Source organism: Neofelis nebulosa, chromosome 13, assembly GCF_028018385.1.
Source record: "Neofelis nebulosa isolate mNeoNeb1 chromosome 13, mNeoNeb1.pri, whole genome shotgun sequence".
In the NCBI taxonomy this organism is placed as follows: Eukaryota; Metazoa; Chordata; class Mammalia; order Carnivora; family Felidae; genus Neofelis; species Neofelis nebulosa.
Genome location: NC_080794.1, coordinates 66,536,878 through 66,563,209, shown reverse-complemented (window position 1 = coordinate 66,563,209; position 26,332 = coordinate 66,536,878). Strand labels below are relative to the sequence as shown.

Genomic DNA, 26,332 nt, shown 5'->3' with positions numbered 1-26,332 from the left:
GAGGATACACAGAGAAAAGGTACAGAGAAAAGAAGGAATAGAGCAAACTCATTAAGGGCCTAGGCGCTTCCAGACGGCCTAAAGAAAGAGGCCATGGCACATTAAATTTCAGCTCTGCCGCTTACTCATTTTGTGACCTTGGGCAGGTAACTCAGGTCGCTTTTCCAAAAATCAGTTCACCCATCCATAAAATGGGAATGGCAACAGTACCCAGTACCTAGGTCATAGATTGTCATCAGATCAAATAAAAGAATAAATATAAAATACATAGCACAGTGCTTATCTCACACCAAATACTTGGTGAATGTTACCTATTACTTTTATGACGCTCACTACCCTCGCCGGAGGGCGGGGAACCACAGCAACTGTGTGGGTGGGAGGGTGCTGAAGAGAGTTGACTGGGCTCAGTTCTGCCAACAGAGCCAAAGCTCAAGAAAGGCAGTCTTTGGGGGACTGTGTCCACCCAGAGGGAGCCAGGCAAACTTCCCTCTGGCTGGCACGGCCAGGCCTGTGGTTGTGCGGCTGTTTTCCAATGGGCCTCTACATCCTGGGGATTTTCCTCTGCTACAGACCATCAGAAGTAAACTGTGTCTTTCAGCATCACCCTTGGGACCAGGGCTGCCCCTGCCTGTCCACAGCCTCCTGGGCTGGCTGGGCCTTTCTGTTGTGTCACTGTGCCTTGGAGGCCCAGTACCCCTGGCCTGCCCCCCACCACTGGCCCCTGCTGTGGGCCAGGCCACAGGGAGAGGCTGCCGGAAAGCTCTGCCCAGCGTCCCACCGTCCCCTTTCCTGAGGGCAGCCTCCCCTGGCAGGGAGGAGCTGGGGCTGCTGGGGCTGAATAGGGCCTTTTATTCTCTGGCTCTCACAGGGAGGGTGCTGAGCCACTGCCCACCACGCCCTCCACACCCACATCCACACGGTGGGGACAGCTTGGCCCTGATGCTGGGCTCTGAGTTAACCACACTCTCTGGCCCCACTCTGTCTGGGTCCTGGAGGGCGAGCCCGTCCCGCCTGTGGCCCCCAGCATGGGCAGGGTGAGCTACATGTGCTAGTCCCCTCAGGGGTGTGTGTCTGTGTGTATGTGACTGTGTAAATAAGAGAGACAGTCTAGAGCGAGAGGGCATCAACACATACACACACACACACACACACACACACACACACACACATCCATTCAGCAAATGTCAACTGGGGGCCACTGTGTGCCAGTCCTTGTGCTGGGCCCTGAGGATACAATAGTAAATGAGACATCATACAAAGAGGTGAGACCATTACACATCGCAGTGAATTCTGGGGAGGAGACAGTGGAGGGCTGGGAGAGAGGCAGAGAGACCCAGTACTGCCGAGGCCTCCCCATGCGTTCATCTGAAGTATGGAAGGCGATATCTGTGCAAAGGGCCGTGGGGACTGTGTCCTGGGAGAGGGGACGTATGCACACAGGCCCCGTGGTGGGAGAGACCTGGGCATGTCTGTGGCATTAACTGATGCCCAGCATGGCTGGCATGATGAGACCTGATTGCAGAAGGAGGCATGAGCCAGACCCTGCGGGGCCTCTCGGGCCATGGAAAGGAGTTTAGATTTTATTCTCCACGCACTGGGAAGTCACTGAAAGGTTTAAGCAAAGTTTCATTTTAAGAATGTTATTTGGGCTACTGGGTGGAAAATGGACTCGGAGTCAGACAGACGAAAGGTCACCATACGACTCACGGGCTGTTAGCCAGACATGGAGTGATCTGGCCTTTCCCTTCTCTGTAACAACAGGCACTTTGTGTTGGACCCTTCCTGCGTGCCCCGCTCTGTGTGCTGTGCTTGTCCCGCGTGCTGCTTCCACTTGGTGTCTCAGCCCTGTAATCCCACATGGCAGATGAGAAGGCTGATGCCGGGGCCTGTTAATGTCCCCAGGACACAGGTTCAAAAGGCGACCCACCCTCTGCGACCCACCCTCTGATCCTACTGCTGGCAGATGAATGGTCCTAGATTTTGATTTTTTTTTTTTAACCTTCTCACTGGACCAAGAATAGGAAAACACAGCTGGAAGGTGAAATCAGACCAGTATGACTGTGGCTGAGAAGGTCAGTGCCTTTTGCCTTTGCCACCTGGCCCACCATTAGTATACATATTACACCGGTCTACCAAGCACTTTCTAGGCTGTGCTCAGCCGTGTCCAAGCTGAGCTCTGAATGAGACCACAGTCTTTGCCTTAAGGAACCCCAGTGGCATCCAAGTGGCAATTGTCCTCAAGTGTGGCCACTTTAAGCACTGTTATAGTTAATCCCAAATCCTCTCCCTTCCCTGGAGCTATCTGGCATGTCTGAGGTCAACCACAATGCTCTATCTACCTCCCAGGGTTGGGCCGGGCCAGCCTATATTTCCTGCCAACCCATGGTGCTCTCGTGGCCAACATCCTTCCCTAATTTGATATCTACTGGGAATCCCTAGATGCTGGCTAACTTCTAGGTGATTCATAAGACCTGAGCTGCCCTTGTCTGGCAGCGTGTAGTGCGAACGTATAGCTCACTATACGTTCTCTCCAAAGTGAGAACGTATAGCTAATGAGGTATCTCCAGTCTATATCAGGGCCGAAGACCAACCCTGGGCATTCTCCAAACAAGGGAGAACAAGCTGACAAATTCAGAGGGTTTGTTTCTGTGAACACGGCTCTTCCCAAAGCTAATCCTGTAGGTAAGCATTTACCCTGTTGACAACAATTCATACAAGTGTATTCACATTTCACAGAAAAGGGACTTCGTTCCAGGGATTGAGACTCACTGAGCCCTTCAATTTGCTGCAACTTGAATCAAATCATAAAGCATATATTTTTAAGTAAGTCTGGAGAAAATAAAAGTAAATGCCACCAAAACAATGAATGTGTCAGTGCCCCCTTCTCTGTGACACATACCACCCAGGCTAGAGTTTCAACATCCATACTAGTATAGAAGTACCAACAAACCCCAGCTAAAATCTGCTCTGGTGTAGCAAAGGTCTTCCGGGGTGCAGGTGATTCTGTTTCTTGGCCTGGGCCCTGGTTACCTACGTGGGCTCCATTTGTGAAATTCATTGAGCTATACACATGCATGTGCACTTTTCTGTGTGTGTATTATACTTCAAAAAGAAAGGAGTTTTAAAAAAGGAAGAAAGCTAAAACAAAAAAAAATTTTTAAAGAGTAGGGGCACTCTTGGATGACTCAGTTGTTAAGCATCCGCCTCTTGATTTCGGCTCAGGTCATGATCCCACAGTTTGTGAATTCGAGCTCCATACCAGGCTTTGTGCTGACAGTGCGGAGCCTGCTTGGGATTCTCTCTTTCCCTCTCTCTCTGCCCCTCCCCTGTTCTCACTCTCAATCTCTCTCAAAAAAATTAATTAATTAAAAAAAAAATTTTTTTAAAGGAAAGAAAAAATCGTTCTGGTCATAGCTCTGTAAGGCTGCTTGAAAAGCCTTCAATTCTGTCTGATTCAGTAAAGATGTATTAAAACTTCTGATGTGCCAGGACTAGGTGTTTTCTTTCTAGCAGACACCCATAAATCCCATGGGGCCCCATTGAGGATGGGGGAATAAAAGATTCTGTTCCTTTAAGACTGGCTCTGTACTGGGGAATGGGAACCTCCAAATCAGAATTTGGAAAATCATTTTTCTCTCCTGGATGTGATGGTTCTTACTGTAAGCATGCTGTGGCTGCAAGAGGAGTTAAGGTTTCCATCTGTGGCGAAAGCCCACCGGGTTTTTTCAAGAGTGTTTCCCTGAGCCTGTGGGAGAGGGGGCGGAGAGTGCCGTGTGGGAGGCTCGCCTGTGGGAGTCATCCTAGCGCCCCCAGGTGGCCGGGTCAAGTAAGTAATCGCTGCCTCTGTTGTGTGTTCTGTTCTCTGCTCTCTGCTCTTTGCATTGGACTAATGGAAGAGCGTCCCAAAGGAGAGAAATGGAAGCTGCGTGGGAGACACAGTGTTTTTAGGGGGCGGGGATTTGAATCAGGAAAGGTTGCTACAGGCTGAAGGGAGCTAGTGTCTGGCCTCGGGTGGGGAAGATAAGTGACAGAGGGTGCCAGGGAAACACTATACTGCTCAGATCCCAAGCAGCCAGTGAGGAGGTGGGCGGGACCAGGCTGTACGCCCACCCCCATGCTACCCCACCTACGTGACCTTGGATTGTCAGCTCATACGAGATCCCATTTGCTCGACGTTTGTGATGGGCTGGGCTCCGTGTTAAACGATTTTGTACATCACTTCATAGACTCCTCCCAATAATCCTCTGAGTTAGGCATTACTGTGCCCATTTTGCATTTTGAGGAAACTGAGATTCAAATAGGTTGGGACTTGTCCCATATCACACAACAGTAAATGGCAGGGCCAGATGTACTATCAGGAACCTCTTGGTGACAAGGACTAGATCCATCTCAATCTGGTGTAAGAAAAATGGGGAAATTTATTGGCTCATGTAATTGAAAACTTCAAGGGTAGTGGTTTCAGGCATGGCTGGATGTAGGTGACCAAATCGTGTATCTCTCTAGCTCTCAGCTTTGCTTTCTTTGGCAATTTCATTCCCAGACAAGCTGTCCCAAATGGTGATGGCGATTTGCAAAGATACTTCCTAGCAACTTGGGGTTCACAGTGTGTGAGTTAGCAGCTCCTGAGGAAAAAGTACTTCTCTTTCTGGTAGTTCCAGCAAAAGTCCCAGGCCAATTCTCCTTGGACCAGTTTGGGTCACACGCCCATGGCTGGACTATACAGATTGGTAACTCCAGGTGTTTGGGGTGAAGTGAGCCCCACTGAACTCACACAGCCTGAGAATGAAGGAGGGATTGTTCCTCAGAAGAAGCTCAGGACACTGCAGTACAGACGCTCGCAGGCAAACCCACAGATGCCTGCCATGCGAGACTCTAAGCCAGAGCTGTGGGGTGGAAGCTAATTATTCCTTTTCTTCCCTACAGGCATTGCCTGCGTCTTATCACTCTGGCTTAGTCTGGTCGGGCTGCTGTAACAAACAACACACAGACTGGGTGGCTGATAAACCACAGAAACTTATTTCCGACACTTCTGGAAGCTGGAAGTCTGAGACCAGGGTGTTCGGGTGGGGGTCTGGTTGCAGATTTCTCACTGCGTCCTCACATGATGGAGACCACAGGGAGTCTGTGGGGGTGTCTTTTATAAAAGAACTAATCCCATTTGTGAGGGCTCTTCCTCCAATACCATCTCACTCCCCAAAGGCCACATGTCCAATATCATCACATTGGGCATTAGGATTTCAACATGAATTTTGAAGGGCTCAAACATTCAGATCATAGCACACCCCATGAGCGTACATACATGTCACTTTTTGCAGGGGTGGGGATTCCTCCAATAACCTTTTCATCTTCTCTCCCCAAATTGGTTTGGCAAAGAAGAGGCTCTCCTGGGTGCCACATCAGCCAGCAGAGCCAGAGAGGACCCCCTTTCCACTCAGTCGGCTCTCTGACCCACAGAGCTTGCCTGCCCGCTGACAGCTCCAGAGACTCTCCACCCACTCTCTCCAGACAATCCTCTGACCTTCCTTAGGGTATCAGACAACACCCACATGCATGGCACTTGCTCAGTGCCAGGGATTGCCAGGGACAGAGGGAGTATAGAAAGTTATCCCTGCCCTCAGGGCGACTGTGGCCCGTTTAGGGATACAAGACTGTCATGAGTCAGGACAACTCTGTAGACGTTGCCATAACCCCCTGTAGCGGGTTGAAGAGCGGCCCCTATGTCCACATCCTAACCCCCAACCTGTGAGTATGACTTCATTTGGAAAAAGGGTCTTTGCAGATGTCAAGTTGAGGATCTGGAGATGAGATCATCCTGACTTTAGGGTGCGCATGAACCCAAAGGCAGGTGTCCTTATTGAAGAAAGGCACAGGCAGGTCTGAGACACAGATGGAGGAGGGGAGGCCGTGTGAAGACAGAGGCAGAGACCAGAGTGAGGTGGCCACAAGCCAAAGAATGCCTGGAGCCCCCAAAAGCTGGAAGAGCCAAGTGTGGATTGTCCCCTAAAGCCTTAGGGGGAGCATAGCCTTGCTGGCACTTTCAGGCCTCTGGCCTCAGACCTGGGGGAGAATATATTCTGTTGTTTTAAGCCACCAACTTTATGGTAATTTGTTACAGCTGCCCTGGGAGACTAATGCACCCCTTCCCTTTGTGTCCTTAGATCCAATTAGACGGGTGGGAGCGTTGTTCATGGAGAATGAGGCCTCTGCACCCTGCGCTCTGGGGCCTCTGGGGCTGCTGTGGCCTCTCCTGTTTCTAAGGCCAGTCCCCTGTGATGGTCCAGGTTCTCTGGACGGCCCTGAAGGGAGAGGGTTGAGAGCATCTGCACCCTGGGAGGCCAGGGTGGCCTATGTATCTGGGAACCCCTAGGGAAGGTGAGAGGGGGCCCTGGGATGGTGACTCCCTGACAAATTCTCCAGGACAGCAGAGATCAGGGGCAAGAGTGGGGTGACTGCCAGAGGGTCCTAGAGGCTGACCAAGGAGGGCAAGACAGACATTCAAGGAAGTCTTCATAGAGGAGGCCAAAGAACACCAGACTCCTTTCTGTGGCTTACAACACAGCTACACGGCCTCTCTTCTGTCTTTCAACTTTGCTCTGTAGTTGCCTCTGGCTGAGCACTCTTGCCCCAGAACCTTACATGACTGGCTCCCTCTCCTCAAAGTCTCCACCGAACTTCCCTGACCACTAGCTGAATTCTCCTGCCCCCTAGGCAGGCCCCTTCCCATTACCCTTTTTATTCTTTTTTAGAGATGGGAGGAGACACATATGTGTAACCAAACTACTTACTAGATATGAAAATTGTATACTGTGTCCGGTCCATGCACATCCTGTCCCCAATCTAAATGTAAACACCTTGAGAGCAGGGCCCCGTCTGTCTTGTTCACTGCGGTCTTAGCACCTGGAGCATCAAGATGGTGATGGAGGGATGGGTGGCACTCCAGGTGGCAGAAAAAGCAAGGAAGAGGGGGTCGTTTGAGGAAGTATACGTGCTCACATACACACTGTGAATCTTGACGAGGAGAGGCTGCCAAGATTACATCAGTTTGGACAGACCAAAAGAGGCCCTGAGACTAGTCCTTTCCTATTACTTCTGGAGCCTACGCTCTCAAATCACCCCCCGTACAATGGGTGCTTGCCCATCTGTAGGAACACATACCTGGTTCATGGAAATTGCCAGACTCTTCATGGCTGAGCCATGTCCTCATCTCTCAACTTCTTGAAACAGTTCATTCTGCAGAAGCAAGTGCCAATTACTAAGACCCATCAAGTACCACTGAGATGCCTCATTACATGCATAGTGTCCTGGGCGGGAGGAAGAAATCCCTCTGCCACCCAAGCATGGGGACCTTCCTGAGTCAAGGCCCCAGCTGTGTGTCCTGGCTCAGAGTGGACACTGCCGATGAGAAGGTCAGGCGACACGGGGGATTGGGGCAAAGATTGATCTCCCTCGGGTGATGCCCACTGACTTGTGGCGGATACCCGCCCAACCAGAGCAGGGGTGGGGGGATAGGAAGGACAGGGAGGTTTGCTGTTTCAGGGAGCTCTTTCTTTCCAAAGTCCACGAGACACTGGTTCCCGCTCCTTCCCACTTTGCTGGTTCATTCACTGGGTCATTTGTATCTGGTAGGCAGAGACCTTGGGAGGACCGCTTGTATGTGGGGTACCGTGGCGTGTCCCACCGTCCGTGGTTATGGCTTACGTAGTTCTCAGTCATCCCCCAAGGCGGCTGATCCCTAGACCATAGCAGAGCACCTAGCATGGAGGAAATGTTAGTAATGCTCCCATCACACGCAGAGTAAAAACCTAAGTCCTCACCATGGCTCTCAAGGCCTCACTTGATTGGACCCCAAAGACCTCTCTGGATTCATTGCCTTCTGTCTCCCTCTTACTATATGAGCTGTAAAATCCCAGGTTGAAATCTCAACTTAGCCACTTAGTGGCTGTGTGACTTTGGACAGTCCTCTCTGAGCCACCATCCCCTGTGCAAGGTAGGGCTAATAAAATTACTTGCTTCAAAGTCATTGTGGGGATTAAGTGAGAGAACCCAATGAAAAGCTCTTAGCCTGTGCCCAGCACGTAGTAAGCACTTGGCTACTATTACCGCTTGTCTCGCCCCTCCTCTGCCCCTCTCAATTCCACCATGCCCGCTGTGCAAATCTTAGGACTTCTAGAGGGAGCAGCCATGGAGCCACAGCCCTTTGGTCTCCAGATGAGAATCCAGAGGAACCTGCTTCAGGGTCATGCAGCCAGCCTGTGGCCCAGGCAGAACTTGAACCCAGGACTCCTGCTAAGGCCCCTGCTCCTTCTGCTGGTCCCACCTCCTCAGCCCAGCCCAGAGCAGCAGCAGCAACAGGGACCTACACTTATGTGCTTGGACCCTGTCAGGCTCAACAACTTTCTTCTCCACTTTCAGGAGTGAGTTATGTCCTGAGGTCTATTTTATGCCCTGTGTGTAATCTTCCTTACGATGCTTATCATATTTCTGGGGCAGCATCTGCATGGCTTTGAAGACTCTGGCAGGAGCTATAAATGGGCTGAATTACATTTACAAGAGGCCTTCAATGCCCTGTGGTCTCGGCTTCCTTAATGGGGATTTTCCTTCTGCTCCTTTTTTTCTCTCTCCCTTTTAATACAGTCACCGGTTTGGCTTTCCGAGTGCGGTTTGGATTCCTAACAGAGAAGTCAAGACCATAGAATCCCTTCCAGATCTTCCCTCCCTCTTTTCCCCTCCTGCCCTCTGCTGCTTATGCCAAAGCCCCAAGAAAAGAAAACGTTGCTCCTGTCAGGATTTCAGCGGGAAGGAGAGAAGCCCTGTTGGGATTCCAAAAAATCAGCCGGGAAATGGCTTGTACAGAAACTCTCCTCTGACTCTGCACCTGAGCAACAGACCCACAATCTTTGTGAAGGGTCCCAGAGGCACGGTGGCCTCATTTGCAGGGAGTGGGCATGAGGGGCGAGGTGGGGGTCCTGTACTCATGTGAGTGGGAGCCCACCTATCTCCCCACCTCACCTACCCCCATCCCCCCCCCCCCCGCCAGTCTTCTGCACCGTGTGGAGGCCTTAACTGTTCCTCAACTATTTGCTTTTTGGCGGTTCTGTCTGCAGCTGGATCAGGTGATCTCTGCAGGTGATCTTATGTGATCTGTGTATCTTATGTATCTGTGTATCTCAGGGGTACCAGACTCAGGGGTTTGGCCAGCCTTGAGAGGGGCTTGTTTGGAGATGGAGGGATTTTGTCTGCCATGTTTTCCCTTTCCTTTCTGTCCCTTGCCAGGATGAGAAAGGGCAGGAGTGCTATTTTTGGAGGATGGATAAGTCATGTTTCATCTCCTTTCAAAGGAGCGCATGGCAGAACCAGGTCTGTGGGCCCGGGTCCCTACTGTGGTCTCTCCTTTGGTTTCCTGTGCTGCATAGACGAGTCCTCCAGGTTCCTGCGAGCTACCATTTGACCACTGGCGTCACTGGGACTGCGCGATCTCCAGCTCTTGACGTATGAGGCTCAGGTAGAAGGCTCAGAAACCCTGACCCAGGGAGTCCTGTCGTTTTGTCAGTCCCGAGAGCAGGCCTCCTCACGCTATGCGTTTATTTGCACATGTCGTCCCCATGGCTGTGCGCATATGCTCCCGCGGCACGCAGGCAATAAAGCGACAGGCAACCAAAAAAGGGTAGGAGGCACAAAGGCCAGGAATACCAGATCTGTGACATCTTCCTCCAAGGAAAAGAAGCCGTCTCCAGTGTCTTGATAAATCATGTTTTATCTCCTTTCAAAAGGAACACGTGGCAAAGCCGATTTATCTTGATGACATTGTCCAGTCTGCACAGCATCGTCCCTCTGACGGGGAGATGGCCTGTCTGCCTGGCTTCGGAGAGGAAGGGAGGAAAGAGAGCTTGAGGGACAGTCCAGGAGAGGGAAGTGAATGGGCCAGCAAGTACCTATGGGGCGTCTGCTGTACGCAAAGCCTCGTGCTGAGTGGGGTGTGGGTGCCAAGGGGAGGAAGGAGGTGGTCACATCTGATGTGGGGGGATGAGGGGCCCAAATGGGAAGCAAGTCACACATGATAAGATGAGTTAGATGCTCCCCGGTCCGACTGGAGCAGGGCTGGTGACCAGTACTTCTGGTGGCCAGGAACTTAGGCTCTAGCCTTCCGAGGTCCACTGCACTTCACCTCTGTCTCCGGAGGCTGCTCATGGGAAGGACTGGGAGCTTTGCGGTAGCCACAGGAGCAAACTCGGCGGGAAGTGCCAGAGATGTCCTGGCACTCTCAGATGTTCACAAGCAGGAAGTTGGTGACAAATACCCTTCACCCTCAGTTGGGATACCTCTGAGGTGTAGTCCATATTATCCCCAACAGACCTGAGCTGTGGCTACCCATAGGGGTGAACTGGCTGGGCAATTCTTCCTTCCCTTCCCTGTCTTCCCTTCCACTCCCCTCCTGCTATCTTCTGGGATATGCTCCCAAATAAACCACTTACATGCCTCATCTCTGGGTGCCACCGGGGAAACAACTTAAACCAAGGCAATGCTTCGTGCTTCCCTGGGGCCCGGATAGAAGAAACTCAAGTGGATTGACATGCAGTCTATGTATCTGTTCACATGAAATGGCAATTATCTTAATTGGAACTCCTTGAACGCAAGTGTAAAAATCCATCTCCAATTAGTTTAAAAAATGATTTTATTGCTTCATCCATGTGAAAAGTACCAGGTAGACCTTGGGTTCCAGACAGCTATATCCAGCTTTCAAATAATGTCAAAGGAATCTGCTATTCATCTCTTTGCTGTGCTTTTGAACCATTCGGGAAGCATTTATTGAGCCCTATTTCGTTCCAGGCACAGATCCTTTCTCTCAGTAGGTTTCCTTCTTGGACAGTAATAAATATGGCCACTAGAAGCTTCAGGCTTTCATCCTGCCAGCTTAGCAACTGTGGGAGAAAAAAAGCCTCCAGCAGAAGTCTCAGGGCTGACCCTCATTGGTCCAGATGGGGTCCCCTGCCCATCTCTGAGCCAATCACTGTGATTCTGGTTGGCTGGGCTGGGTCACAGCCCAGTAGGCTGGGCCTACTCTTGTTGCCAGGGGGTGTGGTTAGAAAACCCCAGGGACCAGGAATGGAGGAGGGAGGCTCTCCAGAGGGAAACTTGGCAGACTTGAACAACAGATGTTTGTTACAGCTATGGGCTGAGTTGTGTGTGTCCTAGGATGTGTCAGGCCCCTGATGGAAGGGGACTCACACATATCTGTAACACACAGCAGAATGAGGTGAGTAACTTAGGAATGGACAAAGTATGTGGATGTTCTGGAAAGAGGAAGTTGCTCCTAGCTCAGCTAATCAAGGAAGGCCTTCTAAAAATGGGACATTGGGGGTGCCTGGGTGGCTCAGTCGGTTAAGCGTCAGACTCTTGGTTTCAGCTCAGGTCATGATCTCATGGTTCGTGAGTTCAAGCCCCACATCGGGCTTCGCGCTGACAGTGTAGCCTGCTTGGGATTCTCTCTGTCCCTCCCTCTCTGTCCCTCCCCAGCTCATGCTGTCTTCTCTCTCTCTCTCTCTCTCTCTCTCTCTCTGTGTCTCAAAATAAATAAACTTTAAAAACAATGAAAGGGCCATTGACTCAACATCGATGGCCATGGGGCATAGAAATGTTAACCGTGTCAGGACTTGAAAGTCAGACCAAGGAGATCAAACTCTGAATTGAACTGGCTGAAAAGGACTATACATTGATCTGGTTGTTAAAATTGAATTCAGCAAGCTCAGAAGAGACTGCTGGGAAAGTCTGAGGGGCTGGCCTTTCCTGTAAGCCTTGCCCATACCTGCAGAGGGGTGTACCAGCCCATCTGCACAGTGGCCTGCACTGTTGGAGGCTGTGTGTACAGATAGGCTGGAGAAAAGTCAGGCTGGGGCAGCCGTGCTCCCTTGGCATTGGCCTGTGCCCGCCCTGGAAATAGCCACCCACCTAAACTAAGAATAGGAATTCCTGCCTGACTGGCAGGAAAGAATGCTGATTTCTCAAGGAGGGATGGGCCTGAAAACCAAACATGGCATGTGGGTTGGGCCGTCCTTTGTATTTATTTGTGAGGTCACTTGGGAGCCACACCCATGTCAGGGCATCGATTCTGCCATTAGACCCAGACAAGGTGATTTGGCCAAGATGGCAGCCTCTGGGGCTGCTCCTGGGCCCCAGAGGTCCTGGGCCCTCAGCCTCGGGCGCCTCCTACCCCCTGGGAGAGGTGACTGCTCCTCTCTTGTTTTCTTGACAATGGGCAGAGGTGGTGGCACTTGGTAGCCAGCTAAAATGCTGAGAAGCTGAGGGAGAGGGGAATGAGTGTAGGTGGCCCAGGTCCCATGGCCGCCTTCCCCAGAATCAACCGGCTCACGAGCGTGTGTCTCTTCCAGGCAAAATCCTCTTCCGGAGAAGCCACATCCGGGACGTAGCTGTGAAGAGGCTGAAGCCCATCGACGAGTACTGCCGGGTAAGGGTGCGTCTGCGGGTGGGGGAGGGGCCGGTCCGTCTGCCAGAGAGTCTGTCCATCTGTGAAGGAGAGCCATCTGTATAAAACTCTTGGCTGTGGTTTAGCAGATGCATCCTGACACCTGGCATTTCTTGGCCAGAGGGGTGGGTATGACTGTCCCTCAGGGAGGGGTTGCTCATGACTGGGCCACCCCCTGGAGCACATGGGCCTTGGGATCACAGCTGAGACTTCTTTTGGGACATGTCCATGTTTACAAAACACTATTTTAAATCACTTCCACCCGCTCGGGAGCTCAGTTAAGGGGTCTCCTGCTGAAGGGATTCTGTACGGGACTTTTTGCTTGACACAGGAGAACTGTTTCTGTGAATTCCTTTCAGGACGTTGTTGGAACCAATTCTGAGTTCAATAGTATCTGAAATATCGGAAATGCATATTTGTTTATTCACAGAAGTGTTGATGGTCACGGATGTTTGTGCACACGTTTTTATCGATGCCAGTGCTCACTCTCACAGACACACAGGTGTGTGTGCGCAGGTGCCTCAAAACAGCCACTGCCAGGGGCGCCTGGGTGTCATTCGGTTGAGCGTCTGACTCTTGGTTTCACCTCAGGTCATGATCTCACGGTTTTGTGAGTTCAAGCCCCCGCATTGGGCTCTGGCTCTGTGCTGGCAGTGTGGAGCCTCCTTGGGATTCATTCTCTCTCTCTCTCTCTCTCTCTCTCTCTCTCTCTCTCTCTGTCCCTACTCTGCTCCTGCTGTCTCTGTCTCTCTCAAAATAAATAAATAAATAAACTTAAAAAAAAAAAAAACAGCCAGTGCCAAAGAACAGATGAGAGAGTGACCACGGGGTCATGAAACAGAGTCCCTTCCTCTTTCCACTTTGATTAGAGCCTAGGATCCCGGCAGCGAAAATGGCCTGGGCATCAGACCTCTGGACAGCGAGGCTGCCTGGGTTCAAAACCCTCACTAGCTGCATGAACTTGGACAAGTCACTTAACTTTCCAGAGCCTCAATTTTCACACCTGTGCAATAGGGAGGAGGACAGTGGCTCCACAGATGCTAGTCGTGGGGATGAAAGGAGCAGGCACAGGCCAGGCACCAGCACAGTGTCTGGGAGAGAGGAGGCATTCAGGAGACGCTGGCTTTTGATGATTATTATTAAAAGGCGTAAACAATACACTGTTACCACTGGCTTTGATGGAAATGGGACTTCTTAGTTCAGTGAAACTTGTGGAGTCTGACTCAAGACCCTTGATGAGAAGCAAGTATGGGATGGTTGCAATGCTGGCATTAGGACGGGAAGAGCTGGGATCAAATCCCACTACCCCCCACTAGCTCTGTGACTCTGGGCGAGTTACTTTACTTCTCTGAGTCCCGGTTGCCTCCTCTGGACACCAGGGTAAAGGCAACCCTTGCAGAGTTCATGAAAGGCGCTGCACCAGAGAATATGTATCATAGTGTTTGTCACTTCTGAAATGCTCTGTCCCTGCACGGAATTGTTGCTGCACAGTCCCTTGATGCACTAGTGTTTTACGATTCAGAAACACTACGTTTGGCAATAAAAATGTTTAAATAAGAATCAAGTTGCTAAAGGTATTAACTGGTGTCCCCAAGCCCGTAGGAAGACGAACACTCCCATATAGTCTCCATCAACCCAAGTTTCCATTTTGTGACTGTGCCAATTATACTTGGTCACATTGTCTGCCTTAACCTAAAGAGAATTTCTGCTGATGAATTGTCTGACACGAGAATCTCCTCTTCTTCGGATCAATATTCATTTTTCTCTTTAAAGAGCATTTGCCATTTCCAGTTCAATTGATGGCTGACGCCCGAGCTTTTATTTCTCTTTATTCCTCTCCCAAGAAGTTAAATAAATGGGCAAAGCTAATGGAGGAGGGGGCAGAGGGAGGGAGGCCTCTCCCAGCTGGGGATTTATGGCTCACATCAGCCTCAGCCTCCTGGAGCTGGTGGAGCCCGAGGCATCTGCAGTGGAAATGCCGTATCCTAGGCCATCCGGAGGAGGAAACTGATAACATCTTATCTCCTGGGATCAGGCTTTGAACAGGACTCCTGAATCAGGATGAGATTCAGGGGGGCTCTGGGGCCCCAGTGGTGCCCAGTTGGTGGCCGGGGGAGCCATTTAAGTGGAGTCTGCAAGAGGAGGGGCCTCCTAACCTGATTAGCACAGAGCCAGGCAGCAAGGAGGAATGTCATGGGTTCACCAAGCAGCCAGCCATCTCACAGGCTGTAATTTACTCTGAGAATGGCGGGGGTGGAGGGGGTGGGGGGGGCAGTGAGGGGGTGGTGGAGGAGGGAGGGGGAGGGCAGTGCAGAAGTGGCCTTTAATTCTTCGGAACTAGAAAGCTGGGGCCTGTGGTATGATTGTCTGAGACCTTGGAATGACCTTGGAATCATCATTAGGGATAGATAAGCCAGCAACGGTCCATGGCCACTGCCACCCAGCATCGTGCTTCACAGCTCTGCCTCCCGATTGTCCAATCTGTGGCCACTCAGGATCCGAGTGTCACTCATCATCACTGGCCCCCACCATGAATTCCATGGTCAGTGCCATGTGTAGTCTGCTGCATGGCCAGCCGTTCCCTTGTTCATGTCTGTCCCTGGACACACTGCTGGGAACCTCTGGGATTTTTGTTTCCAGTTTCCATATGCAGCTTTGCTTGGCTGGGCAGCATCTTCCTTGGACTGCTGGCCAACGCAGGCTCCGAGTCTGGGATTTGCTGGGCATTCAGATGCACCCAAAACTGTGAAGCTGGCTCTGTGCACAGAGCAGCCAGTTCCTGTGCCAGGACTCAGACGCGGAAAGTCTGACCGCGCAGTAGACCTCCCCAGACTTCGGGCTCCCTGCCCTCGCCGGCCAGCCAGTCCCTCTGCCCAATGGTGGTTTCACAGCCCAAATCTCGGTGTTAATTTTAAACATATATGGGGCAGATTGGATGAGCGTCACGGAAAATTGACCGAGCACCAGTCGGGTGATTGTTTTATGTGGCACTTGAGGGCTGGGTGTCTATCAAGAGGGGTTCCAAAGGCATTTCTTTAGCTCCATAAATTAATTTAATGGGCAACATGGTTATACGGTTAATATTTAATGATTCTGTGGCCTCAAAACGTCGAAGACTTTCATCTCACTAACAAGCGAGAGCTATACTGTAGGGGCTCCGACTAACAGTTTTATAAGTGACTCCATTTACCCCATTCCTGCGTGTGAAATACATGTTTGCAGTGTTTGTCTAGGGGATAAAATAAATATCCCAGGGCAGGGGGTGGGGTGGGGGGCAGGGAGAGAGAGTGTTTGAGAATGATCAACTCACCCTTTGCCATGGTAATGACGTTTATACAAGTCTCCATTTCCTGGTGGGTGCAACTAGAATTTTTTTTTGCTGCCCAAAAAGCTGAGATTGCTTCTATTATTCCGCTCTCCAAGATAGACTTGTTTTCAGGATCAATGGTTTTCTTTGTGGGAGGGATGAAGGGTTGGTTGTAGTCAGACTGGAGGAGGGGGACAAGGCAGGATCTCCCCTGAAGAGGTAAAGATCTCCCCACGTGATCCTCCACATCTATCAGACTCATTCATTTTTATTCCCACTTCCCAGATTTGAAAACTGAGGCTATTTCTGGGACGTGGTTCTTAGTCCCAGGCATCTGCCTCCCACCATGCCTGGCCCATCATTGGCTCTCACCTTAATAAAGAGGAAGGTTCATGTCCCAACCAAAACACATGCCTTTAAGAAGCACCGAGACTTCCTGGTATACTCAGTCCTAGATACAGGGAGACTTTGTTCTTATGGGCCCCATTCTAAGGGCTAGCCTGGGTCAGGAGTGTTGCTGATGGGGACACGGAGGCAGAGAGTGAAGATTGATCTGTTCCTGCTTCCCACGTGGGCTGGTACTCTGGAGGAACCCAACTGGTAGAGTATCTCCATCTCCACAGGCCCAGATAGACCCAGGCAAAGCATTTCCAGCCTGGGATAAAGATGATTATGTCCCTTTCTCCTTGAAGACCCTCAGGGGAGCCCCATTGCCCATAAGAACCTCTGGGCGCTTGGCTGGGCCCTCTGTGGGCTCGTTCTAAGTGCTGCTCAGGCCTCAGCACCTGCCTCTCCTCAAGGCTCTGCAGTCCAGTCCGCCAGAGGTGCAGCCGTTCCCAACTAGCCAGAGTCCCTTAGGCTGCCATGCCCAGGCCTTGCTAGTCCTTTTCCTGCAGATGCATTCAGCTCCCACGATGCCCCTCCTAGAAGCCTCCTGACTCCCCAGGGAAAGCCAACCACCCTTGCTGTTCCATTCCCCAGAAAACTCTGTGCCTGCTTCCATGCAGCACACCTATCCTCTGTAGGAGGGTGATTTCTGTGTGTCCACCTTCTCTGGACTGGGAGCAACTGGAGGGCCACATCTGTTATCTTTGTGTCTTCAGTAACAAGCAGGAAGCCTGGCTTCGTGTGGGTGTCCAGCCAGTATCTGATGATAAAATGCAAGGATCACACACAAGCAGAGGAAACCTCTGAGGACGGTGACATGTCCCCGAAGCCCCAATGTACTAGGATCCCTTGTGAAATGGCTTAAATGCTACGAATTAGATGCTGTTTCCGTTTCAGAAGGATTTGCGGCTACACCCTTCAAAAAGAGAACTTCTGCGTTTGATTCAGAGAAGTTCTGTGAGCTCCCAGCTTCCTAGATAGGGATCCAGGAGGAACATTCCAGGCAGGCTAGAGGCAGCCCAGGGGTGGGGATGGGGGCAGAGAGTGGGCGTGTGGCCAGATGGGCAGGATTCCAGCCCCCTGTGTCACACCCCACCCGACCCTAAGTCCCTGGGCTTTTACCCAGAAGATTTACATTGATAAGAAATCAAATGATGCCCCTGGGGCACCTGGGTGGCTCAGTCAGTTAAGTGTCCAACTCTTGATTTTGACTCAGGTCATGATCTCACGGTTATGAGATTGATCCCTGCATCAGGCTCCACTCTCAGGCGTCAGGCTCCACGCTGAGCTTAAGATGCTCTCCTTCTCTCCTTCTACCCCTCTCCCCTGCTCATACACTCTCTCTCTGAAATTAAAAAAAGAAATCAAAATGATGCTCCTAAAAAGAGGAAAACGTTTGATCCCATGGAAATAGCAGGGCATCCACAGTTGTTTTGCCAAATGCGGAAGTTTGTTTTTTGTCCTGGGGCAGACATTACCCAGAGTGGCAAGCTTCATGGAAGGGGGTCATTGGGTCATTTCAAAGCGGGTCTGAGCTCAGTCTGCCTGGGGCTCCCTCCCATGCCACTGCACTTGAAAAACCAGGCTTGTGGCCGCAGCATCTGGGTGGAGGTCTCAGAGGCACGCAGTGCAGCCACCCTCTCCCTTATCTGAATCTGTGTCTTCTAGAATGATGACATAGTACCAAATGGTGGCCCAGGTCACTGGCTTCCAGAAAATGGTCGGGACAGGCCAGGAGCTGGAGACCTCAGGGCAGTTTAGGACTGGGGAAGGGAGGCACTGGAGGGACGGGCTGGTGGCACACCTGGGTGGCTCTTCAGCACGTCTTCACTAGTCTCCCCCATTCCTAGGCACCCCCTGCCCTTGACTCCTTCCGTTGCCTTGTTTCTCCATATCTGCTCTCAGCTAGTTCACGGACCCCCTGGACCACAGGATGGCAAGGTCAAAAAGGGACTGATTTCAGCTCAACCAACATTGGACAGGGGCCTGCATACTCTAAGCAGCCCCACAGGGCACTGCCCCCTCCCTGGGTGCCGAGGGCTGTGTGGTCATACTCATTCCAGCTCTTCCCACCTAACCTGAATCAGAGTCCTATTAGAAAGGCTCAGTCGGTTAAGCGTCCAACTCTGGCTCAGGTCACAATCTTGCAGTTTGTGAGTTCGAGCCCCGTGTCAGGCTCTGTGCTGACAGCTCGGAGCCTGGAGCCTACTTCAAATTCTGTCTCCCTCTCTCTCTGTCCCTACTCCCGCTCATGTGTGCGCTCTTTCTCTGTCTCTGTCTCTGTCTCTCTGTCTCTGTCTCTCTCACATCTCTCTCTCTCTCTCTCTCTCACACACACACACACACACACACACACACACAATAAATAAATAAACATTAAAAAAAAACTTTAGGGGCACCTGGGTGGCTCAGTCAGTTAAGCATCTGACCTCAGCTCAGGTCATGATCTCACAGTTCATGGGTTCGAGCCCCTCATCAGGCTCTGTGCTGACAGCTTGGAGCCTAGAGCCTGCTTCAGATTCTGTCTCCCTCTCTCTCTCTCTCTGCCCCTCCTCCACTTGCTTGCCCTCTCTCTCTCTCTCTTTCTCTCTCTCAAAAATATACATTAAAAAACTTTTTAAAAATTTACAAAAAATTAAAAAAAAAAAAAAAAGAAAGGCTCAGTCACATAGAATGATAGGTCAGACACCGAATTCACTAATAATGGTGCTGTTAGAGATGGAAGAAACTTCAGAATGTCTGTAGCCTGGATTTGTCCCAGCTGTGTTTGGTGGGCTGTCAGTAGGAATCGTTGGAGGACCTGCTCGACGGTCAGAGACCTGTGGGTAGTGCTGGAGGCAGTACTAGATCCGGACGGAGCACAGGCTCTGGACTCAGACGGCCCAATTGGAGATTCTGCTACTTACTGGCTGTGCAGCCTTGAGAAATCCCTTAACCTCTGTGCTTTAGTTGCTTCTCCTTAAAATTGAAATCATAGTCATATCCATCTCTTAGAGTTCATGTGATGATTACATGAGCCAATCCTTCAGCATGCCATGATTATCAATAAATGCTGATCTGAACAAAGCTCTACAGGTTTCTTCCCTGCAGGACTTCTCAGAGCCTTTGCTATACTAATGAACATGGTGATCTCTAAGACCAAGGTGGGCCATCTACAAGGCACGATTTCACTTGTACCCACAGAATCACTCTACCTCACCAAACAGGTTTTCCTGGAGATAGTTTGAGATTCCAGAGTTAGTCTGCTTTATCCTAGAAGAAATGACAACCAGAGAGGTGAGGTGAGCTGCCCAAGGTCATGGGCAAGTATATAAGGGCAGGATTGGAATTAGAATTGAGGTCTCCTGACTCCCATGCCAGTGTTGTTTCTAGTATGCATCACTCCATTCATCTAGAGAACATAGCAGCAAAGACAACAGTACAACAACTAAAATTTACGGAGTGTTTACTCAGTGCCAGGCACTGTGCTAGGCTCCTCCTAGTTACAATCTCACCTAGCCTCCTAACAAATAGGTGCCACGTCATACCCATTGTACTGAGCTCAGAGAGGCCAGTAACGCATTCAGCACCACACAGCCCATGAATGGTAGAGCCAGGACTCAAACCCATGTCTGGGTGGCCCTGAAGCCCTGACTTAACCACCCATAGCATAAATCCTGGATGCCCAATGGCATTGGCGTTTCAATGGCCTGGGTGGTGCCCTTGAAAATACCCATGTATGGCCCCCACCTGCTCCTCTCAGAATGGCTGGATTTGGGGGTTTCCCGGCTCTGGCAGTGATTGGCAGCCCAGGCCTCGGGGGCCACACTGCTCAGCACCTAGCTCTCCTGCCAGATAATTTTGGCAGATCTGGGCTTGGCGGCAGGGCTGATGGAAGCTGTGCTGAGCTGGGAGCCTCTTGTCTGCCTGCAATCAGGATGAGCCCTCCATGCGGCTCCCTTCGGGGCTCTCTGTTCAGTCAAGATGCCACGGGGGTTCGACCAAAAGGCCTCTTTGTCTGAAGCCCTCACGGCCCACACGTCCTCTGGCCCCGGAATGCCGGTCTCTGTCGGCATGAAGAGCCCCTGTGTTCGCTGCTGGGGCGGCACGAGCCGTGGCTGGCCAGGGGCTGCGCCGGGGGCGGGTGGCAGCGTGCTGAGCTGGGAGGGTGCTGGCGCTCCAGGCCCGCTGGAAGCCAGCCCTGGCTCCCTTCCCTCTTCCTTTCAGGGAGGTCACCCTGGCAGCGAGCGTGCACACAGCCTGGGTCCCTGGTAATGATTTCCCCCCTGCCCAGCCCAGCCCTTAAGTTCTCCTGCCAGGAGCCCTTGCCGTGCACAGGCCTGATTTCCCCGCCCCCCCCCCCCCCCCAATCTCTTTCTGTCTCTGTCTCTCCGTATCAGTCTCCCTATCTCTCTGTATGTCTGTCTCTCCATCTGTCTCTATCTCTTTGTCTCTCTCCCTGCGTCTCTCTGTCTCTGTCTCTCTTTTTCTTTCTCTCGCCTTCCTCAGTTTATCTTTTCCCTTTCCCTCTACCCTTCCTGGGGGGAGAAAACAGCACATGCCACGTATTTGAAATGAAAACATGAACACTTTGGGGCAACTTGCACTGATTCTACCTCCTGAGCACAGGGCTTCATTCTGCACTTTCGCAGAATAGTCTCAGTGTCCCCGTCATAAACAAAGGCAGTGATGTCCACCTCCGGAACAAAACGGAGTGACACCTCGTCAGACATGCTCTTGCAAGGGCAGAAGCTGTGTCTGGCTCATCCCTGTGACACCAGACACAGCCCCATGTCAGGCACGCACTGAAAGGCCCTCCCTGTTCGTTGGATAATTGGAGTCAAGGGACTTAGGACGGTGCCTGAAGCATCACAGTTGCCCATTACATGTTAATTTCCCTTCTTTCCTATTTCCTGGCTGCTCATGGGCGTGTGATCTGTTAGAGACCCTTGGAAAGCCCTGGCCTCTAGAAAGAACAGCTGTGAGTTGCAGAGTGTTACAGTCAGGTCTTGTCTCATCTTGCCCAGGTGTGGATATGATATCAAAAAGGGCCGTCATGCTGGGATGCCTACTGCTTGATGCCACACTTGAATGCTTTGCAATAACACCATCCCAAGTTTTCTTCTCCCTTCTCCTGGCTCTATCCCAGAGTTCCCTTGGCCTTGTCCCTCAGCCCTGCCTTGGGAGCAACCTCTCCCATCTGTTTGTGCTAAAGAATCGTTCCAGTGTCTTCTCTGCATACTGAATCGAGCAGCCAGGAGCAGGGCTTCACCCGGTCTCATGCTCCCCCGCGGCCTCCACGTTGGACTGGGGCAGGTCAGGGGTCCCGGGTGCCCCAGGCTGCAAGGTACGCAGTATGTGCTGGTCTGGTGTGCAACAGGAACTCTGATCACCTCTCACTGTGACTCCTCACTTTCCAGCAGCAGACTCTCAGCCCTGTCGGGGTGACAGGCTCATAGCTGGTGCATGCCCCTACCTGGACACTTACCCCTGTATGGTGGCTGCCTTCTCCTCTCTGCCTGTCCAAATACTGCACATACCTCTTCGCTAGCTCATCGCCACTCTTCTAAGAAGCCTTTCCAACCCCTTCAGCTCTTACCACTCTGCCAGGCATTCCTCAACAAAGCCCTGCTGGACCAGACTGGTGGTCCCTCTCCCCTCGTTTAGTGCGCTCAGGCCCCACGGAGCCACTATGCTTGGTCTCACCACCCTCACTTGACCGGTTTTAACTCTTACCCATCCTTCAGAACTCAGCTTCAGAGTCTTTCCTGAAACCGCCCCCCCCTCCTCTCTGCTAATCTTCCTGGGTCCTATCAGATTCTGTCATAGCACCCTGTTGTGCTTGGTAGAATTATCCGCTTGTCATGAAATAATTAATTGTGCAGCCAGTATTTAGGGGCTGTGACTAGCAGCTGTGTCCAGAATGTGACTGGTGGGAGATGAGGCTGGTAGAATAAGCCCTTGGGTTGTCAGGCTAAGGATCTCGGACTGACTCTCCGGGCAGGAGGGAATCCTTCCAGGGTTCGTGCCGAACGACTGGCTCCCGAGGGCTCCGAGACCTAGGGCTCAAGGGTCATTGTGATTTGCTCGGTTGGTTGGCTGTTTAGTTGGTGAACTGGCTAGTTGAATGGTTGGTTGGTCGAATTGTTGACTGGATGGTTGATAGATTAATTGGGGTTGGCTGATTATTTTTATTAGTTGACTCGTTGGTTAGTGGATGAACTGGCTGGTTGGCTAGTTGATGGGATGGATGAAGAGTTGTTTCATGTTAGCTGATTAGCTCAGTCGCTGATTGGGTGGCTGGCTGCATGACGGTGTCTTCCACAGCACAGGCCTGGGGCCTGTGCCGTCACCATCAGACTGAATTGACCCTGCTTTTGACTTTCATCAGGCCTAATGCCCTTTCTTCCTATATTTCCACAGGCACTTGTCCGACTGCCTCCCCACATTTCACAGTGTGATGAAGTCTTTCGGTTCTTTGAGGCCCGACCAGAGGATGTCAACCCCCCAAAAGAGTAAGTGGTAGCTCAGTCGTCTCCTGTGTGCTTTGAGGTGTGGGCTAAAGCTGAGGGCAGGCTGGAGAGGCTCAGGATGTGGGCACACAAGGAAAGGGGGAGCTGGCAAGGCCAACCAGGCCGGGGAGAGATGGGCCAAAGGTATGAAGACCATTGTTCCCTGTTGCCCAAGCTTGCTCCTCATTTCCCTTTACCCCAGAGCTGACAAGTGGGGCTGTCTCTGCATTTGGGGAGCAGGTTTTCCTGCAAACTCTAGCTCACAGGTTACTGTAAGGAACAGATGAGATCAAAGAAAATATAATGGACCCTCTGTTCAGATGCCCAGGGTTAACAGTCATTGCTCTTAGTTATTGATGCTCCCAAGCTCCCAAATGAAATGTAGGCCTTCAGAGGGGGTGGGGGGAGACATGTGCTGCCCAGGCTGAAAACTCACCCGCTGAATAACTCTTGGGCTAGTTTGTGATAGACATTAGTAGTCACGTTTACAGAGAAGGAAACTGAGGCCCAGTGAGGTTAGGTGATTTTCCCAAAGTCACACAGCTGGTTGCGGACGTGACAGGCAGGAGGCTTGAACCCAACTCTTGGATTCCTAGTGGCCCAGTGCTGGCTGGTATTTCCATATTTAGAGAGGAATGGGGAACCAAGCAGATCTCCCTCTCTTCTCTCTGGAATCAGGTTGCTCTGGGTCTGGTGTTTAAGACGACCCACCCAGTCATGCTAGCTTCTCACATACATGACCAGACTCCATTGTGACGGCCACGCTCTCTTGCTCAGAACAGATCCTCACCAGAGTAGGTTCTCAGTAGAGAGAGAAATCTGGTTTCCGCCCAGGAGCAGATGAGCAGAAGAGGGCAAGCATGGAAAATATTGGCCAGGGGAGAGGGTGGGGAGAGGACCAAAGGGGGTGCTGAGAGATCCCTTCGTTCAATAGCTTTTTTCCCCTAAAATCTTAAAGTACCAGGATGAGTGGCAGAGAGGCAGATGGGGTGGGTACAACAGAGGGAAAGGAAAGAAAGGTATGGAGGAATGATCTGGGACAGGTGGGAAGAGGCAGGAGGCCATCTGGTGATGGGGAGGGGAAGCCTGAAGACAAGGGTGTGTGTCACATGGCTCCAGGGGCACCACTTACTGCATTTTCTGTGAGTGGCACCCATGGAGGTTGTAAAGTGCACAGCCTGCACACCCACACATGGCAGTCTTGCCTAAAGGGGCCCTTCTCTTTTCAGTCATACTATAAGACGAAGAGCCTAAAATGGCCTAGGCCCTTTTGGGGGCGAAAAAGCCACCCAGCCCAGAGCCTTGGCCCAACAAAAGCCACCTCCCTGATGGCTGCCGTGGGCTTAAGAAACAAGCAAATGCTACAATCCATCAGAAACTCATCGGTGACTTGTTCACAGGGTAGACTGGTTGAAAGCCAAAGGGAATAGGATGTACAGTGTTGAGTTCACACCCCAACTCTGCTGCTTCCTAGCCACACAACTGCAAGGCAGCTCACTCATATGGCTTCCCCGAGCCCCATTTTTCTCATCAGTAAAATTCAGATGACATGAGGGCTGGGCAAGAGCTTTGTAAATGACAAAATGAGACAGAAATGTGTGTTCTCACCAGAGGGAGAAGCATCGCTCTCACCATACCTACTATATGTCAGGCTCATAAGGGTTTATATATTCTCATCCCCACATTACAGATAAGGAAACAGAGACTCACAGCAGGAGCCTGAACTTGAACCCAGGTTTTTCTGGTTCAAACAGAGGCCTGTACTCTTTCCACCCTTCCCACCTGCCTCCTTGGTTTAGAAGGGGTCAGGGGGACCATGGTCCTGACGCCTCTCAGTGCTCCTCTCTGTCCTCCCCGCTCTGTGCTCCTGCCCCAGCCCTCCTCACTCTCCCAGGACAGGAAGTCTCCTGAGGCGCCAGCAGTGTCCCTGGTCTATCTGGCCCTGCTGCTCCCCTGCTGTGATGGTCTCACAGAGTCTCTCCTTCCTTTTCTGTTCTCTGTCCTTCCATGGGGAGAGAAGAGATGCCCCTCCCTAGGTGGTTGTCATTGGAGACACATGTGATTGTGTGCCCACAGGAGGGCAGAGGGATTGTTGCTGGTGGGTGAAGTAGCAGTTGCATCACCACAAAATCACTGAGCCTGCCTTTCGTTCATACTCCTAAGCCCATTCTCTGCCAGTCAGCTAAATAAATTGGTCCTGTTTCACCTCTCCATGGCAATAGTGCCCATCTCCAGAAAGCCCTCAAGGAAACTGGGCTTGGGGAGACAGTTGTGCATTGGGGGGGCAGTGGGCACGGCTTTGCAGAGCCAGGCTCTGGGGTCAGAGCCTGCTACTCAGGGTTCTGTGATCTCTGGCCATTTGCTCAACCTCTCGGTATTTCTGTTTTCCCATCTCCAAAGCACGACGTAGAACTCATGGGACGATGAAGAGGGCTTAGAGGGATACCAAGTGTAGGAAGATAACCTGGTCAGTGCTATTGGCTCGTAGGAAGTATTCAACAGTTTTATCCATGGAAGGTTGTAGAACAGAATGGAATGTGGTTCAGTACACACTCCACCCTACAGATCACAGCCTGGCTTTTGCAGGAAGGGGTCATAAAGCATTTGCCTCTGAGTCACTATGGCAGTGGGGTTATCGGCCTCTTTCTCCAGGTGGTGCTAGTCACCTGGGCTGGTTCACAGCTGGTCTGGCAAGAGATGGCCTGGAAGCCGTCCCATGTGAGACAGACCTGAGGCTCAGGAAGCAGGGTCAGCTATGGACAGACAGTTCTGAAGGGCTTCTCCTCCCTGGTCCCGCTCGGTCTCCAGGACCTGCCAAGAGACTCATGTTCCAGTCCACTCTGTGCTCACCATAAGAGCCCAGACCTATAGGTGACCCTGGCCTGACAGGCTGACGATTTATCAGCCAAGTGCCTGCACCCCCCTCTCTGAGAGCTGCCTGCACCTTCCCAGACCGCAGTCCACCTCCCCCTCCGTCCTGAAACATAAACACAGGATCAAGTAACAGTGTATTTTGACTCAGGGGCGACTGTAGAGTGGCTTATCAAATTATCAAAGCCTGTGGATTTAATTGGAATTTTGCAGATAACCCCCTGCCTCTTTCAAGTGTGCTGCCGCAGGGGCCCTCGAGCGTTCACAGGGCCTGGAGTGGGGCGACTGTGTCCCTTTTCCATCTTGCTGGAAAGGCAAGGCTGCGGCAACCCAGCCTTGATGGGGGAGGTGGAGCAGAGGCCTGAGCCCCTGGGCTCTGATCCCCAGCCGCTCACTGGCTTCTCTGGGCGAGAGAAGGGTCCTTCCCCAAACTGCTAGACCACCAGCCCCGCACAGAAAGGATGTTCCCTCTAGACACTTTAGGTGAGCCCGACACAGAGTGGCCAAAGCGGTGTCAGGTCTTCATGCGGCCACTCCAGGAGGGCAGCTCTTGTCCTTCTTCCTCCTGTGAACACTGACATGCACTACTGCCTTGTCGGCCCCAAACCCCAGCGTTATTCTAGAGTCATCTCTTCCCGTCACACCCCTCCATCCACGTAGCACATCAGGCGGGCACTGCCTTTGGAGTGTTTCCAGACTCTGACTACATCTCCCCGTCTTCCTGCTGCCACCCAGAACCGCACTGGCGCTGTTCCTCACACGGATTCTGCCTCCTGCCCAGCCTCCCTGCTTCTG

The 26,332-nt window shown here is 51.7% G+C and overlaps 1 protein-coding gene across 10 annotated transcripts in view; it reads left to right on the top strand.

The window, feature by feature from the left end:
- The window catches only part of SH3PXD2A (SH3 and PX domains 2A), a 241,405-nt gene that overhangs the window by 105,411 nt on the left and 109,662 nt on the right, over nucleotides 1-26,332 (top strand). For 9 of the 10 annotated variants that reach the window (XR_009252561.1, XM_058697665.1, XM_058697667.1 and 6 more), the window contains 2 exons: nucleotides 12,387-12,463; nucleotides 22,578-22,669. Coding sequence is in view for 9 of the 10 variants with exons in the window: in XM_058697665.1 (XP_058553648.1) it covers nucleotides 12,387-12,463; nucleotides 22,578-22,669 (169 nt within the window). In the remaining variant the exon portion in view is untranslated. Of the gene's footprint in view, nucleotides 1-12,120; nucleotides 12,221-12,386; nucleotides 12,464-22,577; nucleotides 22,670-26,332 lie in introns of those variants that run through there. The other variant, XM_058697666.1, reaches the window with a different exon arrangement.